This window comes from Nicotiana tabacum, chromosome 6 (assembly GCF_000715075.1).
Source record: "Nicotiana tabacum cultivar K326 chromosome 6, ASM71507v2, whole genome shotgun sequence".
Classification (NCBI taxonomy): Eukaryota; Viridiplantae; Streptophyta; class Magnoliopsida; order Solanales; family Solanaceae; genus Nicotiana; species Nicotiana tabacum.
This window is the reverse complement of record NC_134085.1, coordinates 188295176-188311630: the sequence shown is the minus strand read 5'-3', so window position 1 is coordinate 188311630 and position 16455 is coordinate 188295176. Positions and strand designations below refer to the sequence as shown.

The 16455-nt window shown below is 34.8% G+C and overlaps 1 protein-coding gene and 1 long non-coding RNA gene across 4 annotated transcripts; both read left to right on the top strand.

Moving 5' to 3' along the window:
* The first annotated feature begins 1957 nt into the window (after window positions 1-1957).
* On the top strand, window positions 1958-4793 carry LOC142182170 (uncharacterized). The gene is made up of 2 exons (XR_012711069.1): window positions 1958-2353; window positions 3092-4793. It is a non-coding gene; the product is annotated as an uncharacterized LOC142182170 (long non-coding RNA).
* A 1576-nt stretch (window positions 4794-6369) lies between these two features.
* Window positions 6370-14706, top strand: LOC107801214 (DUF724 domain-containing protein 10). 3 transcript variants are annotated; one of them, XM_016624498.2, is made up of 8 exons: window positions 6370-7283; window positions 7395-7573; window positions 8655-8855; window positions 11874-11979; window positions 12059-12231; window positions 12506-12566; window positions 12635-12742; window positions 13859-14706. In XM_016624498.2, the coding sequence occupies exons 1-8, from the start codon at window positions 6995-6997 to the stop codon at window positions 14545-14547; spliced, it is 1806 nt and encodes a 601-aa protein (XP_016479984.2). In that variant the 5' UTR covers window positions 6370-6994; the 3' UTR covers window positions 14548-14706. The 3 variants fall into 3 exon arrangements, with proteins under 3 accessions (XP_016479984.2, XP_016479982.2, XP_016479983.2); XM_016624496.2 differs by having other exon boundaries at window positions 6370-7573; XM_016624497.2 differs by having other exon boundaries at window positions 6375-7573; window positions 8655-8849.
* The last annotated feature ends 1749 nt before the right edge of the window (window positions 14707-16455 follow it).

The window sequence follows — 16455 nt, the reverse complement described above, 5'->3', positions numbered from 1 at the left end:
TCTGGCCAATCCATTAATTTCAACAAATCCAGGGTAATCTTCTAAAAAAATACACCGCCTGACAAACAATCTCTATTTAGGAGATGTCTTGACATCAAAATCTCAACTACAGTAGGAAGATACCTAGTGTTTTCTATGACAAACTCAAGACTTTAAAAAAAAGACTTCCAATATATTATAGACGGGCTAAACAATAGGCTTAAGGGTTGTAAAACTCATTTCCTAAATCTAGCAGGGAGAATCACTCTCATTACAGCCTCTCTTGCAACCATCTCCAACCACAATATGCAAATCTTCAGCCTTCCTAAAGCCTCTCTAAATAAGATCGCATCAATACAGCAAAACTTCTTATGGGAAGTACGGAGGAGAAAAAGAAATGTCATCTCCTAAACTGGAATAAAGTCATCAAACTAAAAAGCAAGGGGTCTTAGGATTATATTGACCCACTGGAATGATGCCTTTAGTGCTAGTTTGGCTTGAAGATACTATAGCAATAAGGAGGCCCTATGGGTCCAAGTGCTGCGCAACAAGTATGGAATTAAAGCCACTACAAACAGCAGAATCAACCCTATCCCATCAACATCCCACATATGGAAAAATATCTGTAAAGGACTTATGGTCTACGAGAAAGGTACCAAATGACTTATAGGAAATGACGTGAATATTAAGCTTTGGGATAGCTTAGTCATGGGGGCACCCTTAGACATCTTATCCAAGGGCCTCTCAATAAAGAAGAATTGAATATGAACGTAATATCCATTATTTAGAATGGCCATTTCAACATATCAAAATTATCTTTCGAACTTCCGGAAAATATCATTCCAAAAATTCATAGTACTTATATCTAGCAATTTCAACCAAGTAGGGATAAAATCACCTGGAATTCCCCCGGACACAACTCTTTCTCCATCAAGGTTGTCTATGCTATCATCTCAAACCAAGACAACACTAACATGGATAATAATCTAGACTACACTTGGATTTGGAAATACAATACCCTTAACAAATTGAAATACTTTCTGTGGCTGCTTGTCCTAAATAGACTACCAACCGCCGCACTCCTGTCAAAACGCAATATCTGCCCTACTGACACATGCAGTATTTGTGGATGGGAAAAAGAGGACATCGAGCACATGCTATTCAGATGCACTTACTCAAGGGCAATATGGGAACAATGCCACATAAAGCATAACTATCCACAATGGCTGGACAATGAGCTCACCACTTTTAACTAGCTAAAATATCAATTAAGATCAAAAAAGTGTTTTAAACGCTGCATCGTGTGGTCAGTTTTCCTACCATTCCTCCTTTGGCATATTTGGATCACTATAAATGGATGGATCTTTCAAAGAAATAACTCATATCCAAACATTAGCCATGTAATAAGTAGTGCCCATGAATTCTTCTTTATAGGAAAATGGGGCCCTACAAATATACCAAAAAAGACTATTCATATAAAATGGGAACCCCTATCGAGGGGGTTTTCAAACTAAATATCGATGGTTCTTGCGTGGGAAACATAGGCAGGGGAGAAATAGGAGGAATATTTAGGGATAGTAATGAAAATTGGATACTAGGATTTAATATGGGGTTTGCTCATACCACAAACATCTACATGGAAACCATGTCTCTATTACGGGGTCTACAACTAGCCATCCAAAAAAGGTACTCCTCTCGTCATCGAAACGGACTGCCAAGAACTAACCAGCTTGCTAACAAATGATAATTGTCTTTATCAAAATTGTGACGCCCTGTAAATTTTTATTTTTTTATTTTTAGAACTATGATATTCGGAAGTGAATTTGAGTCCTTAATAAGGACCATTGAGTTACTGTCTTAATTAGAGTTTCCTACGTTAATAGCCTATGTATATAATATTTAAGTATGAGATGAATAAAATAATTAGTTGGCTAGAGGTCAAATTTACAATTTACACAATTGGTTGGCTTTAGTCTTTAGAAGAGATTTTGGTTAATTCCTAAAGGTTTAAAAATGGGCCAGACCCATTATTCCTTTGCTGGCAACGTTGAGAAGCCTAAGGTGAAGACATACGGATAGGGGATGTCTTTGCTTATTTAAGAAGAGAAGGGGTTTTCGGAAGATTAACAGCGGCACACTTCCAAGGGAAACTCTGGGGATTATTATGTTTTCTTTCAGTCGTGCAATCATTAAGGAAGGGATTGATAATTAAAGAAAAGTTACTGTTTTGGTTGCCTTGTTCGTTCAGTAGCTAAGCGAGAGGCATCGGTCGTTCGAATTGAAATTTCAGCAACCGCCTAGAGATTAAGACTAGTGGAGACCGTTTGATTGGTGTTTTGAAAATTGCAAGGTTAAGGGACTTCCCGCTAGCGAGGTAAGTGAGATGAGACTTTAAGTTTTGATGTTTGTTTTTTCAAACCCCGTTTTAAAAATATGTTTTGTCTGTCTAGTCCATGTGTTGGGACGAGCGTGCGCTTGGCAGAATCGGTGGTCTTTGACCAGCCGCAAATATATATTATTTTGTAAAAAGTTTAAATTATTTAATAAGTAATTTGTGGTGTAGTGTGATGTGGCGTAGCCTCGTGCTATGGCGTTAGAAATCATTTCTTCGCTGTCGTAATATATTTGGGGCATTGTATATGCCGCCGTTATAGATTTGGGGCATTGTGTATGTTGCCGTTATATATTTGGGGCATTGTGTATGCTGTCGTTATAGATTTGGAGCATTGTGTATGATGTCGTTATAGATTTTGGGCATTGTGTATGCCGTCGTTATACATTTGGGGCATTGTTTATGCTGCCGTAGTAGATTTGAGGCATTGTGTATTTTGCGGTGGACTCGTTGGGGTGTTTGGTTAATTTCCTGGACTGTCGTTAATGACAAGTCCTTAGTATAGATTGTGTTGAGATATATATAGTGTTGTTGCTGAATAATTGTTTGTACCTTATAGAATAATTATATGGTGAAAGAATTTCTGTGTATATTATTTCTATGCTTTTTGTGTGTTTGTATTTTCTAACACTTATTCCAGAGGTATTTAGAGTGGCGGGTCGAGGATCTTACTGGGTTATATTTACGTATAACTCACTCATTACCTGTATATCCATGTAGATACTGTTGCTAAGAACGAAGCTAGTAGTGAACTTCGCTATAGTTGATTCAGTTATTGAGGTGGGCCGTCGCATTGTTCGTGGAGATTGCGAAAAGAGTCTTAATTATTTATTCATATGATGTCTTTTGTAATTCTCTTAGATGCTCCATGGTCTAGTGTGAGATTTGACTAGTATTTCATTGTAATATTTTAAGATATTAATTGTTCGTAATGATTATCAGATTATTTGGATACTTATTTAGTTAATCAAATCCCGTAAATTAATGGCTAAGGTATGAAGGTATGGTTCGTCTGGCGGGTGGTGTTAGCTGGGTACCAGTCACATCTAGGGGGTTGTTTGGGACGTGACAAAAAAATTATTGATGATTGCAAGTTCCTATTAAGTAGCAGATTAGCCAAGAATGGATGCAGCTTGGACTCTTTTGATAAATTAATATTGTATTATTATCCTCCCGCTTTTGCTATTTCCGTTTTTGATAGAGATGGAATATGCACTATGTGGCCTAGGTAAATCTCATATTGTAATGACTATTAAGCACTATGTTTTAAATAAAAGTCTGTAATTACCAACTAAAAAAAGAGTCATGAACGAAGTTCCCATTTTAAGCATTCCTATTATCTATATTGAGTCTGTTTTCGGTGGTGTTAGTCCTATTTATTATGCAATTTGCAATCCCTATAATAATGCAAGGAGCTCAGCTTGGGTATTAGTTATGTGTGGCAGGCTTCTCATAAAGCCCAGAACCCAGTCATCACTGGAGGTTCTGAAAACACCCCCACTCCACCTAAGGCAGATGCACGTTAGTCAGAAGCGGTGTCATCCGACACTGCTTTTGTCGGAAAATCTTACCAAATACACATATAAACAGTGAACCCAAAAAACAGATATATTATTAAAATGACATCAATGGACAAATAAGTGTACTTTGGCTGATAGCCAACACGTCCATTTTCACCTAAAAGGGTGGGGGATCGAAACCAACTCCCTTTTGCACATTTTAAAGCATCTTTAGTTTAAAAATTAGATTCTATAAAATTGAACTATATCCTTAATTTACAATTTTTGAGTGACCGGATTTGCTGGTGTTACCCTTCTCAACTTTTTATTTTTTTATGTCGTTATAGTGTTTTATTTTTGTAATGATGACATCGCTTACAAAAAGTTTTACGTATGCCCCTGACTCCACCCTTTCCCGGGTTCCCTAGTGCAGTCTCATTAGTGTTGAGTTTGTAACGAACCCTCAAAGGGGATCCCATTTGATCCAGATGGCCACCTCTTTTCTGGGTGTATCTACTGATGAAATAATATGGAATTCAGTTGCCTTTGCTATGACATTAGGGACAGAGACCTGGTCTCTTCTATTGTTAATAGGTTATTGTTCCTGGTTAGCAACAGGTGCTAGAAGCAGAAAGGGAAAATGGCTTCCCAACAAAAGTTATTGTCCGTTATTCACAAGTTTTATCACACTAAAAAGACTTTTTATTATTTTTCATTCTGATTATTTGTGAAATTGTCAAAGTCTTAACAAATTGATAAAATTTGTATATATTATTCAATTGTTTAGTTTTAATGGGATGACAAAGGCTTGGTATTATATTCATTTTACGTGTGTTAAATGTTTCCAGTTATGTCAAACAAATTAAATGCATCTCGCCCATGTATTTATCATCCAAATTTAATGAACTTATCCCTTTTTTCCCCCTCTTTTTTAAAAAAGAATGAACAAGTTAACTTTAAAATTCTTTTTATACCCATAATAAAATAATTTATAGTAATTTATTTTAGACTATAAGTTTTACAAAATTTCTGTTTTTTAGTCTTCCTTGCCAATCAAATAAGTTCAAACAAATTAAAAACAGATGGAGTATTATTTTCCTAACCACTTCGGCCTAAGTTTGGATGGTTGTTACATGTATAATGTATCATATTATATGTATTGTATTGTATTGTTTGATGAATATAATATTTGGATAGATTGTATCGTTTGCCGTCATTTCATGATGTTACGCACAAAAAATATAAAGAATAAATTTGCAACGTTATAAGAAAAATTTTGGATACAAAGTAGAATTATTATATAAAAAATTGGGTAAATGATAAAATATGATTATTTAATGATAAAGAAGTGCAAAATAAAAGAAAAGAGCAAAGTAATGACACCACCACACTAAATCCGTTATTACATAAAGTGACACTTTTCATCATATGGATTTAATAATACGATACAATAAAATTTAAGTCACAATGGATATCTAAAATTTTACTGTACGACCATGTATCTTTCATCCAAATCATGTGTGAAAGGAGGAATTTTTGCTAAATTTCTCCTTTTTTTTTTCTTGTTTCTTTTTCGCAACATTTAAATTTAAATCGGAGATAAAAATTATACACAAGTCCTGAAGGGGACACCAGTGAAATTAAACAGAATATTTATTCATATAATAAACGAAAAAGGGTCAAGACTGCCCTTAGACTATTCGATTAAGTACAAATATGTCATCCGTCCACCAATTAAGCAAAAAATACCCCCACCATTATCTTTCTGACTCACTTATGCCCCTACGATTAATAGTCAATGCCAAATAAAAAAAGGTTTACTTAATTTACACGTGATAACTTTTTATTGGTCCAATTTTAAACCATGACCCCGATCAAATAAACCCACCCTTAACCCATTTTTTGCACAACCCAAAAATTCGACCCGCCTTAAAAAAATGGCCAAAGTCTTGATTGTCAAAAAAATTAAATTCTCCATCTTTCTAGTTCTACCACCATTATAGCTGCCACCATCTCCCTTCCTCCATAGCATCCACGTTGCCACTACATTTTTAGCATAAGAGCAGTTTTGGTCATTTTTCATATTTTTATCATCTTCTTCATTTTATATTTACCGTTGGAGCTGTCACTTTTCATAAATGTTCGTCAAAAGACCTTAATTTTCACATTCAAATGTCACTTATAATGGTAAATCATTTTTTTCTCATCACATAAGATAATCAAAGAACCCATTATGAATTCATGGGTTTTAAATTTCGGAATAATCGAATTTTTTCTTTATAATTTTGTAAATTTTTCAAACTCTTAATAAGTTGTTAGCCCAAATGTTAATTCATTGTGGAAACCAAAATTTTTATAGCCTAGGTATTCCTCCTTGAACAAAATCCTACTTTTACAACAAAAGAAGGACATCAAATTGAATAAATTAAAGATTTTTTTAATCGGACCCTTTCGATTAGATTAATATTCTTGTTGTTATTGTTCGGAAATGGAGCAAACATGAGAATCATGGGTGTGATTGCAGCATGATTGTTATGGAGAAAAGGGATGGTGGCAACTATGGTGACGGTAGAGTTGAAAAGATGGAAAAAAAAATTATTTTTTTTAACAATTAAGAGTTTGGCCTTTTTTTAGGTGAGTCGAATTTTGGGGTTGGGTAAAAGATGTGTTCATTTAATTGAGGTCATAGTTTAAAATTAGACCAATAAAAATTTAACACGTGTAATTTAAATAAATTTTTTAAATTGGCATTCACCGTTAGTTGTAGGGGCATAAGTAAGCTAGAAAGAAAATAGTGGAGGCATTTTTAGCTGAATGGATAGACGGAGGGGATATTTATACCAAATAAAATAGTGCGAGGGTAGTTTTGGACCTTTTTGGCATAGTAAATTGAGGAAAAGGATAAAAGGGGAGGGTACCTGCGGAGTCTCTCGGGTTAAAAGCTCTCCGGTTACTTCCCGCCATTGTTCTCTCCTTTCCTTGAATTTCCTCTAAAGAAATTTGAATCAAATACCTAGGACTGTTGTTAATAGCAGCTGAATTCCACGCCAATACCTAAAAACTCCAATTCTCCTCACAATTCAGAAAACCCTAGCCTTTGTTATAGCATTTCATCACTGCAACTATGCCGACAATTGAGGAAAAAGTAGTAAAAATGGAAAACGATGTATCGTCACCTACTAATAATTCATTTGTTGAACCCTTCTTCAGCATTGGTTCTGAAGTCGAAGTCAGCACAGAAGAAAAAGGGTACAGTGGAGCTTGGTATGAAGCCACTATAATCGCACCACCAAAGTCCACAACTCCGGCTTCGAACAACAGTGATTCGTCTAATAAAAGCAAAAGAAAAATATGGGGTTATTGGGTTGAGTATAAGCATTTATTGGATGATAAAGATGGATCTACACGTTTACGTGAGTACATTAGAAAACGATCCATTTTACGGCCTGCCCCGCCAACTTGGATGGAGGATGAGCGCCTGTGTTTTCGAGTGACCGACATTGTTGATGCATTTCATCTTGCAGGGTGGTGGACTGGAGTTGTTGTTCGTGTTGTTGGTACTGGTACTGGTAGTATAGGTTGCAAGTTCCGGGTCGCTTTCAAGGATCCGGATGAGGAGCTTGAGTTTTCTCAGCGTGACTTGAGGTTCCATCTTGATTGGGTTGATGGAAATTGGAAACGGGCCATCACGTCACACCAAAATGTACTCCCTTTCCACCCGGTTTATGCCATGCACTTTCCTTTTTAGAATGTTACTTTATATATATTTAGAAACAATTTAATTAATGACACTTATACATGCAAGAAATATAGGGGAATCCGGGTTTATTAAGAATATTTATCAGTTTAATTAGGCAAACTTATTGACTTTGGTCACTTGTCACATTAATTATGCAAAGATACCCTTTTTTTGTTGTTCTACAATAGTTGCAAAATTTTACTGCTCTAAAATTGGAATAAATGATGCAAGTACACCAGAAGAAGTAGTGCTTCTTTATGTCTCGCTATATTTGCAAACTTTTACTGCTTTGACTACTTGGAGAAAGATAGCGTGAACCGCAACGAGTCTTATACAGTATGGTTGTTACTGAAGTGGATTACTCAAGGTAAATGAAGCGCAAGTCTTCTTGGAACATCAACAACGTCAGAGGAAATAATGTGGCAGTACTATTTTATGAATAACTAGCTTCTACGTTGCTAAAGTATGATCTACACCTTCTATAATTGAACGGCTATTTCTGAGCATGTTGGTGCAAGTATAAATATGTTAACCAGGATACATGAATGGCTACTAATTCAATTATAAATCAAGAGGAAGTTTATGGGCACCTGCTTGGACACCTTCGGGGGGAGCAGGTCATTTTGTTCACTAGAAGAATAGCACTTGCTAGTAAATGGTGGAGCATGTGATTTGTGAAGTTCTCGTGACTTCTATGATACTATCTAAGTTGGTCACTTGATACGTAACCTGCTTTTAAGTTCCATGGTTGTTGCCTGTTGGAGATACCATGATATGGCTATCAAATTTGTGCTCGATGTCTTTTTTCTGAGTTCTCGCTTCGTGCATCTCACCTTGTTCTCATTGGGAAATGTTTTCCTTGCACAAGGTCTTAAAGATAACTCTCACTGGATTTCACTATACTTTTGATGCTTTATCTCTGATTCGAGGGCTTGGAGTTGTGGTGCTACATTTAACTTTTCACAGCTAGTGACTAGAGTCTATTCTTTCAGGATATTACATCATTAAGTAACAAAATTACTTGCTTTTATGCCGATGATATCAGACGGCTCTTCAAGATGGAAGTGCAACTGCTGCAAAGGATCAGACCAACAAGGGGATATCAGATGCTAAAAAGAATCTGGAGATTTCTGAATCTAGAAGTGATGTAGTACAGCCTTTGAAGAAGTTAAAAACTAAAAAAAATGTTGTGGAAGCATTGGAGAATCAACATTTTCCCGGGCCTTTGGTCTCTTGGAAGGTACTCGTAAGGGACTTCTACCATTTTCTTCTTAGCTCATGAAAGCTGATGTGGCACCTCTCCTAATTTAGGAAATATATTTATCTGTTTTCTCAGTTTTTTGGGGTTTTCTTCTCATTTTATTACAATATATTTAATTTTTGAACCCAAAGAAATAAAATTTTAATTATAGCTCCATAATGAATAAGGGAAGAGAGAGAACAATAATACCATAACTGAAAGACATCCATTTTTAACTACCAGATCAATCTTGACCAATTATTATACCCGTTTCAATTGGTTATTATGATCCTATTATTACTAATTAATACACTAACACTAGTTCTATTACAATTGCTCTGCCTAATTTACGTTACAATTTATTCCTACTATACTCAATGAATGTTACAAATTGAATTGGTTTACTATAAATATTTAAGCAAATCTTTTCCATCACATAACTTTCGTTTATTTTTCCTCATCAATCCTTCACTCTCTATACAAAATCTTTTTTTTTAAACTCTTTTTTCGGGTAATCGCATTCTAACCCAGTTGTTCTTTTGACACAAATTGTGTGCATAACTTTTATTGACTAGGGAGTGGAGTGGGAGAGTGAGGAAGAGAAGAGCATTGATATTATTTTCGGGAGTATGGGATTCAAATTCAAGTTTTCTACAGAGGTTATATTACTTTAATGGTTTGTTGCATAGTTTGCTATAGCGGCTATATTTTCTCACCTAGAAAAATTGAGAAAATATGTTTAATCTATATGCTCTCAAAAGCAAATGAGAACCTAAAAAATGTGATTATTTTTCCCAGTTCAAAACAAACAATATGATTTGCGTGCATATGCAAATAGGAGATAGAAGGAACTTAAAAAGCACTCAACTCAACTAGGCTTTCGTTCGGCAATTTATTCAAATCATCCATGCTTTTTCGTGTGGTTGCGGCTATATTTATCTCAAGTTGTGATTTTTTCTTTATTTCTCTCTATTGAATTTGTGGAGTAAGTGATAGTGTGTATTGGAATGGAAGGAGCAATTAATCGAAATTTAATTTTTAAAGCTTTTCCATAAGATTAGTAGGACGAGGAAGGGGAATTGATTTGGTTATTTAAGGAAAGATAATTTTTTATTTTACGGCGTGATTGAAGGGTATTTATATGAGAAAAAAGTAAACAAAAAAATTTAAAAATGTGTATTCTGATTTACAACTTATAAAATATTTAATTATACTTAAGTGTGTGTGTGTCTTATAAAATATTTTATTATATATGTAAAAATATATAAGTATATTTAAGAACAGAGTAATATATATATAGGTCATAAAGTAGTAAAAGACTACGATATTTGGATGAAAAGGCTAATAAAACCTAGAATAATAATTGGCGCCACTTGGATCATCGCAAATGTTTACAAGGAGGACGATAGAATTTTGGCATTTTGAGCTGTCTAATTTTTTGGTCTCTCTAAATTGAAAAGGATAAACACATTATAAGAACAAGATCAATAAGGAAAAGAGAATAACTCTCGAGAAACATTTAAGTGCTGATGCACTTTGTGAGAAGAAAAAAAAAAAGAGGAAAAGAGGGAGGTATACTAATATATGTTAGAAACTGATATTTGAATTTCTTAAATATGGTACATAAATAAAGGAAAGTATAAGGAAAAAATAATCAAGAGAGAAATTAAAATTTTGGATTTTTCATGAGTTGGTAGGAGGAGATTGGTAATAGAAATGATAGAAGGGTGTAAATATGAGAAAGAAAAGCAAAATAATAAATAGAAAAGATAAGCAAAGGTTAGTAAATGAAAAAGAAGGCCAAAAATTCTGGGAAGTGGAGGATAATATTGAAATGAATATAAGATTGTGAAAGAATAATATATAAATAAGAAAAATAACGAAAGGAGAAAAATAAAATCTCAAAATGCCAAAACTGTAATGAGAATATAGTAAAAAACTTTTTTGCTTTTTCTTTATTCCTTAAAATAGAATAAAGTCTCTTTTATTTCTTATTTTTATGAAAGTAAGGAGAAGAAAAGCAACACTTGGACATAGATTTATCCACTTCCTAAAATTTTGAAAATATAAGTTTCTAACTTAATATATCTATTAGAAATTTTAAGAAAATAATCATGATAGGAGGTCAAATTAATATAAGTGCCTCCAAGAAGTAGAGAAAATAAATTTTGACCACACCATTTATTGGATATAACTATTTATGAAAAGAAAATAAGACTAAATCGATTGACTACTTTTTGCTATTTTTTTTATTCATATATTAGAAATTAATCATATCATTAATTTAACTGCGCGAAGCGCGGTCAGTCCACTAGTTCTTCTCATATTTTGCATGATAACTCATTTGCCTTTTTTTTTGCTCTATCCTTTAATTTGGACATCTATAGGTCTTTTATCATTTATTTAAGGTACAATTTGAGTGCAAGAGATGATAGAGTGATCCTCTCTTAGTTGACAAGAATAGAAGGACTTATAATCATAATTGATTTGCATGCTATATGCTATGCTCCTTTGCTTTCTAGGACTGTTCCACAATAGCTGGTAGAGTGTAATTTTTCCCGATTCTTTGCACAAGCAGAAAAATTATTGGTAACATGTGGGAAATATTCAAAAAAAATTGGATTATTGTCAATCTTTTATTTCAGTTTGTCAACTGTGAAAAAGAATGACTCTTTTACTACCGTTTGACCAGCCGAAATCTAATTAATTTCACTTCCTCTTGTCCTGATTGCGACTTGAACTAGTTTTGCTTCTTCAATGTACTTTGATAGTAAGCTTTAAGATTTGTTCTATGTTAAAATTAACTTAACTGGTTTCTAATATGTCTTGTATGATCATCAACTTAGGATATTCAGATTATCTGATTCTCAAGATAAACCTATTCAGCAGGGTTAACATATGATTGTTTTCAGCTGTGTTAAGACGACGGCTGTTGATTTACATACCAAATGTATCATAATTGGAGAAAAGGAGAAAGAGTTCTCTAGAGCTCGAGTGTTTTGGTAATTTGAGTTAACTTTGCAGACTAGGAGAGCAAGAAAAGTTGGTTCAGTAAATAATCTATCAAGTCATGCCATGGAAGAAAATGTAGATTGTTCAACAGCTGGGATCGCACATGCTACCGATATTGGTAAGTGACTCTAAATTTTCCTCTTCCTAGTTGGGACTCATCATTACTTGTGAAGAACTCAACCAAACTGTGGGTGCAGACTGCAGTAAACAAGGAGACGTTGAAAAGATTGTCGACAGAGAGCTGAACGAAGAAGATATTGGGACTGTGGACGTGGGAGTCCTAGCGGCTAAAAATCCCGGTGTCCATTCTCTCAAGGGCACTGGAGATGAGGATGGGGAGATAAGTGATCCAAAAGTTCAGACGGTTGAGGTAACATATTATTATGGTGCTCATTCATCTGCATCAAATCTGTATGTACTTCGAATCTATCATCAGCATTTGGATATGATACATAGTACCAGAATAATGCACGGCGATGCTTAGATTTTACCTACAGTATGGGCCAAAATAAAGATTTTGATGATATGTAACTGATAGAAGTATGTATTTTATACGCTTGAGTTCTGTTTCTTTTCTCCATAGATTCACTTTTCTGTTCATTTCTGATTGATTATGTTGTTATCTTCTGTTCTTTCTCATTCAGGAGAGCAGCAAAGAAAGTACTAAGAATCTGTCTGACGATGGATCATTGACAGAGCTACAAGGTAACTGATTTGGTACTCTCTTTTTTTTGGTTCATTGCGTCGTTGTAAAATGTTCTACTCGATGACAGGTGTGGAGACACAAGTACCTGGGAGCACTCTCCATGACACGGTTATCGAACAAAATGCAAAAAATCAAATTAAGCTGACTTCAACTGATGAGATAAGTATTTCTGCAGGTAAAACATGCCTTCTCAACTCAAATTAACGCAATATTTCTTCTTTCTTCAGGATTCATGTTTGCAAGTGCTCATCTTAACACTGTTTAGTAATTCCTACGTGTTAAGCATCTTGTTTCGAAATAAATGGTTCTCAGAGAAATTGTGTCTAATGTTAAATTAATCTTTAGTTAGAAAGTTTAATCAGACTTCCCTTGTAGCAAGAGTTTTAGTGTGACCTCCAGCTTTCCTGCATTACTTAATAGAACTATTTAAATATTAGAGAGGAGTTTCTAAAATTGGGCATATCAATTTCTAACTCCAACTAACAACAAGAGCTGCAGGTTATCTGTTTTCTTTTTCAAGGTTTATGGTTCTCAAAAAAATAGTGTTCTAATGTTAAATTTTCCTGCTTGTTGAATTAGAAAGTTTAATTAGACCTCTTTTGTTCCGGAAGTATAAAGAACTCCAAGCTTCCGACGTTGTTTGACACTGTTAAAATAAGAGAAAGTGAGGTATCTAAAATTTGCTGTCCTCAATTTCTAATTCCAACTTGCGACAAGAGCTGCAGCTGAGCATAATCTAGCCGAAGATCAAGGCGTTTGTGCAAGATTTGAGTAAGTTATTGATAGGTTTTATGAATATGAGCTTAATTGAACTTAATAGTTTGATAGAAGCTCGACCTTCATAATAGTTCAGAAATGAATAATGAAAAAGAATATGAATTTTTTTATTTTTATTCCTCCTGATTAGTTAGCAACATTTTCTACAATCATTTTAGCATATTCCTTAAAAAACTATAATTGGGTTTCCTAATTTTAAGTATTAGATGGAAGATAACCACTACCAACCAAATTTGTAGTTGAACCAGCCTCCTGAGCTTTAGAATTGACAGCTCCAATGTTCATATTCACATGCAACAATCAATCGAGCTCCTCCTTCCCCCTCCCTCCATAGGAGACTCAACTGTTTGGTTAGAGCTAGAATAATTTGCATAGTTCCAACTAAAAATGGTCCAACTCAGGTGCTTGTGCCTTTCATTTCTGATATCTTGCAGTTTTCTATTGTTGTTTTACATCAAAATCACTTTATTCTTTTACCCCGTTAGTTGCATGGTTAATCAGTCAGCATTTGCAGGAGCTTCTCCTACAGCAGTCCAGCCATGTACTGGAACCAGTCCTCGGCAATCTAATGAATGGTCAGATGCTGCTCTTAGTTCCATCACTGAGCCGAGTCCGGCACTGCCATTTCAGAAAAATTCCACTGTTTGGAGATCACTTGAATCTATGGAAATATTTGCAAAAATTCCACAAAATCCACATTTCTCACCTTTAGCAGAACATGAGGAGGAGAAACGAGAAGAGCTAGCTTTGCAAAAGATGCTAAAGTATGCCTTCCTTGGTGATAAGATATCAAAATTAACCATTGCTGATCTTAAAAATTCAATTGTTATCAATGACATTCTGACATCTCTCGAGGACTTGGAGGAGTGTGGATTTGATGTTATGCAGATTAAATGTCCATTGGACGATCTACTATTGAACAGCGAGAGGCAAATTCAATTCGAAAACAAGTTGGATGAAATAAAGGGCAGAATCAGAGACTGCATTCTTGAGAGAGCAGAAGCTGAAAAAGAGATCAGCAAGATTGATAGGAAGTTAAATGAGCTGGGGAAAGAACTTATGTTTGCCAAGAACACGATGGAGACGAAGGATCAAGAGATCATTGTATTGAGATCTAAAGAGACTGCCATTTCTGAGGAAATACGTCAAGTTCAACTTGACTTTGAAGGGGCATCAGCTTCACTGAAGCAAACCTTCTGCTGAACAATGCTCTGTACAACTAAAGTATGAACAAACTCTGGTTTTTGTTGATCTGCTCACCAAATAAAAGTTTTGAACATTTGACTTAGAAAAGTAGACTGCAAAAACTCAAAAGATTCAGACAAGGTAAATATGCATTGTACTATTTTTTCATTTACCAAAGTTTTTTCCATTTTAGATTTCCCGGTAACAGCTTAATAGACAAAGATTTATTGCGTATTTTGCTAATAGAATTACGTACTATTTCCTTATCTAGATGTTAGCATTTTATTTTGAAGAAACATGACAAATGAGTCTTTTAATTTTGTTTTTTTTCGTTAACATCTTCACTTAGGAAAAGTACTATAAGGTCATATAACACAATACATCATATTGGGCGAGCTTCTGAAAATTAGAAGTGTTTATTTTTGAAAAAAAATCATCTTTTTTAAAGATAAAGATAAATTGTTTGGCCAAGTTATTGAGGAAAAAAATGATTTTTATTCATGACTATGAGTGCATCGAGGAAACAGTAATTTCTAGCATATCGAGGTAAAAAAAATTAAATATTCAAGAATAAAAAGGAAAAAGGAGAAAAAACTTTTAGTTTCAAAGTCACAAGTAAAATGCTAGATTGTTTTAACATCTAAAAAGGATTGAAATGATCCTTATTTTCATATCATATTAGATCTTTGTTTAATATTATTAACCATATTTTATAGTATTTTTATTCATGACTATAAAATGTACATGAATCTATCTATCTATTTATTTATATTATTGTATACGGTCAAAATCGAGCTTGCCTAATTTTATATAACTAGCCGAAATCAAGGTGGTAGATTAAGGCCCTACCTCGATTATTTCGGAACATAGTGCGGAGATGGAATGGTAAGCTCGTGGCTCAGTGGCCGATCAAAATGGGGACCGGCCGTGATCGAGACCTAAGCAAGAAAGAGATCAAGTAAGATCAAAGGAAGCCTACTAAGTTGAGTAACAGAAAGCCGAGATCTCCGCGATCGGGCAAGGATCGTGGCGGAAATTTCGGCACGTATCAAGTCAAGGTCAGTTATTTCGCCTATCATGGGATTTACTTCTTTAATTAGAATTGTAACCATCTTACACTCACGCATATCAAAGCAATATATCACATTTTTATCTCTTGCAAGCTCTGTTGTTCAGTTCGTACTTTTAATAGTTTGTTCGATTGGTTCGAGGGCAATTAGCTCAAGAGCCATAATTGTTCATCACATTGGTTTACTTTATTTTACTGCAATTTCTATCATTAATTTTTACCTTATCAGTTTGTGCCAAGTAAAATCACATATCCTTAAAACTACTTATAAGTTTAATTGTTATCCGATTTTAAGGGTAAACAGTTTGGCGCCCACTGTGGGGCTAAGGATAATAGTGATTGTCTGGTACAATTTTCGTAACACATTATTTTACGCTTATTCTTTGAAGTATCTTTGATTTCAGGATCAACATGTTAAACTCCCAAGCAACACCCACACACACAGACAACGACATTGGTCTTCATGGCGAGAACGAAAACATAGTCGCCTCGGGGAAACGAAGTACCTCCAATTAAACCCGATGGAGCTCCGGCCGTGGACCCAATCAACGTAAGCTTCCATATTGCCATTAATGGGATTTTGGGCGTCGACCCTGAGAATAGCGTCCGCAGAGACGCTCGAACAACCGATCATAATGCACAGAGCATTGAAGAAGGCGGAATTAGCCTTCGAATGATATTCGAGATGTTGCAAACTCAACAAGCTGCAATAGCACAACTCTACAATCAGAATCGTGCCCCAAGCAAGATCGAGCTCGAGCCATCGCAAGAAGTTGTTCATTGAGCCGAATTGGTGTCAAAGAGATCGAATGAAAGAGAATCGGAGATTAATCTCGTCTATCGTAAAAATGCTCGAG

What these genes read in the sequence shown, in the direction of transcription:
- LOC107801214 (XM_016624496.2), top strand. Translation starts at nt 6,995, where the DNA reads ATGCCGACAATTGAGGAAAAAGTAGTAAAAATGGAAAACGATGTATCG. An exon ending in TGGTCTCTTGGAAGGTACTC is followed by an intron (nt 8,856 to 11,873) that starts GTAAGGGACTTC and finishes TTAACTTTGCAG; the next exon opens with ACTAGGAGAGCAAGAAAAGT. An exon ending in CAAAAGTTCAGACGGTTGAG is followed by an intron (nt 12,232 to 12,505) that starts GTAACATATTAT and finishes TTTCTCATTCAG; the next exon opens with GAGAGCAGCAAAGAAAGTAC.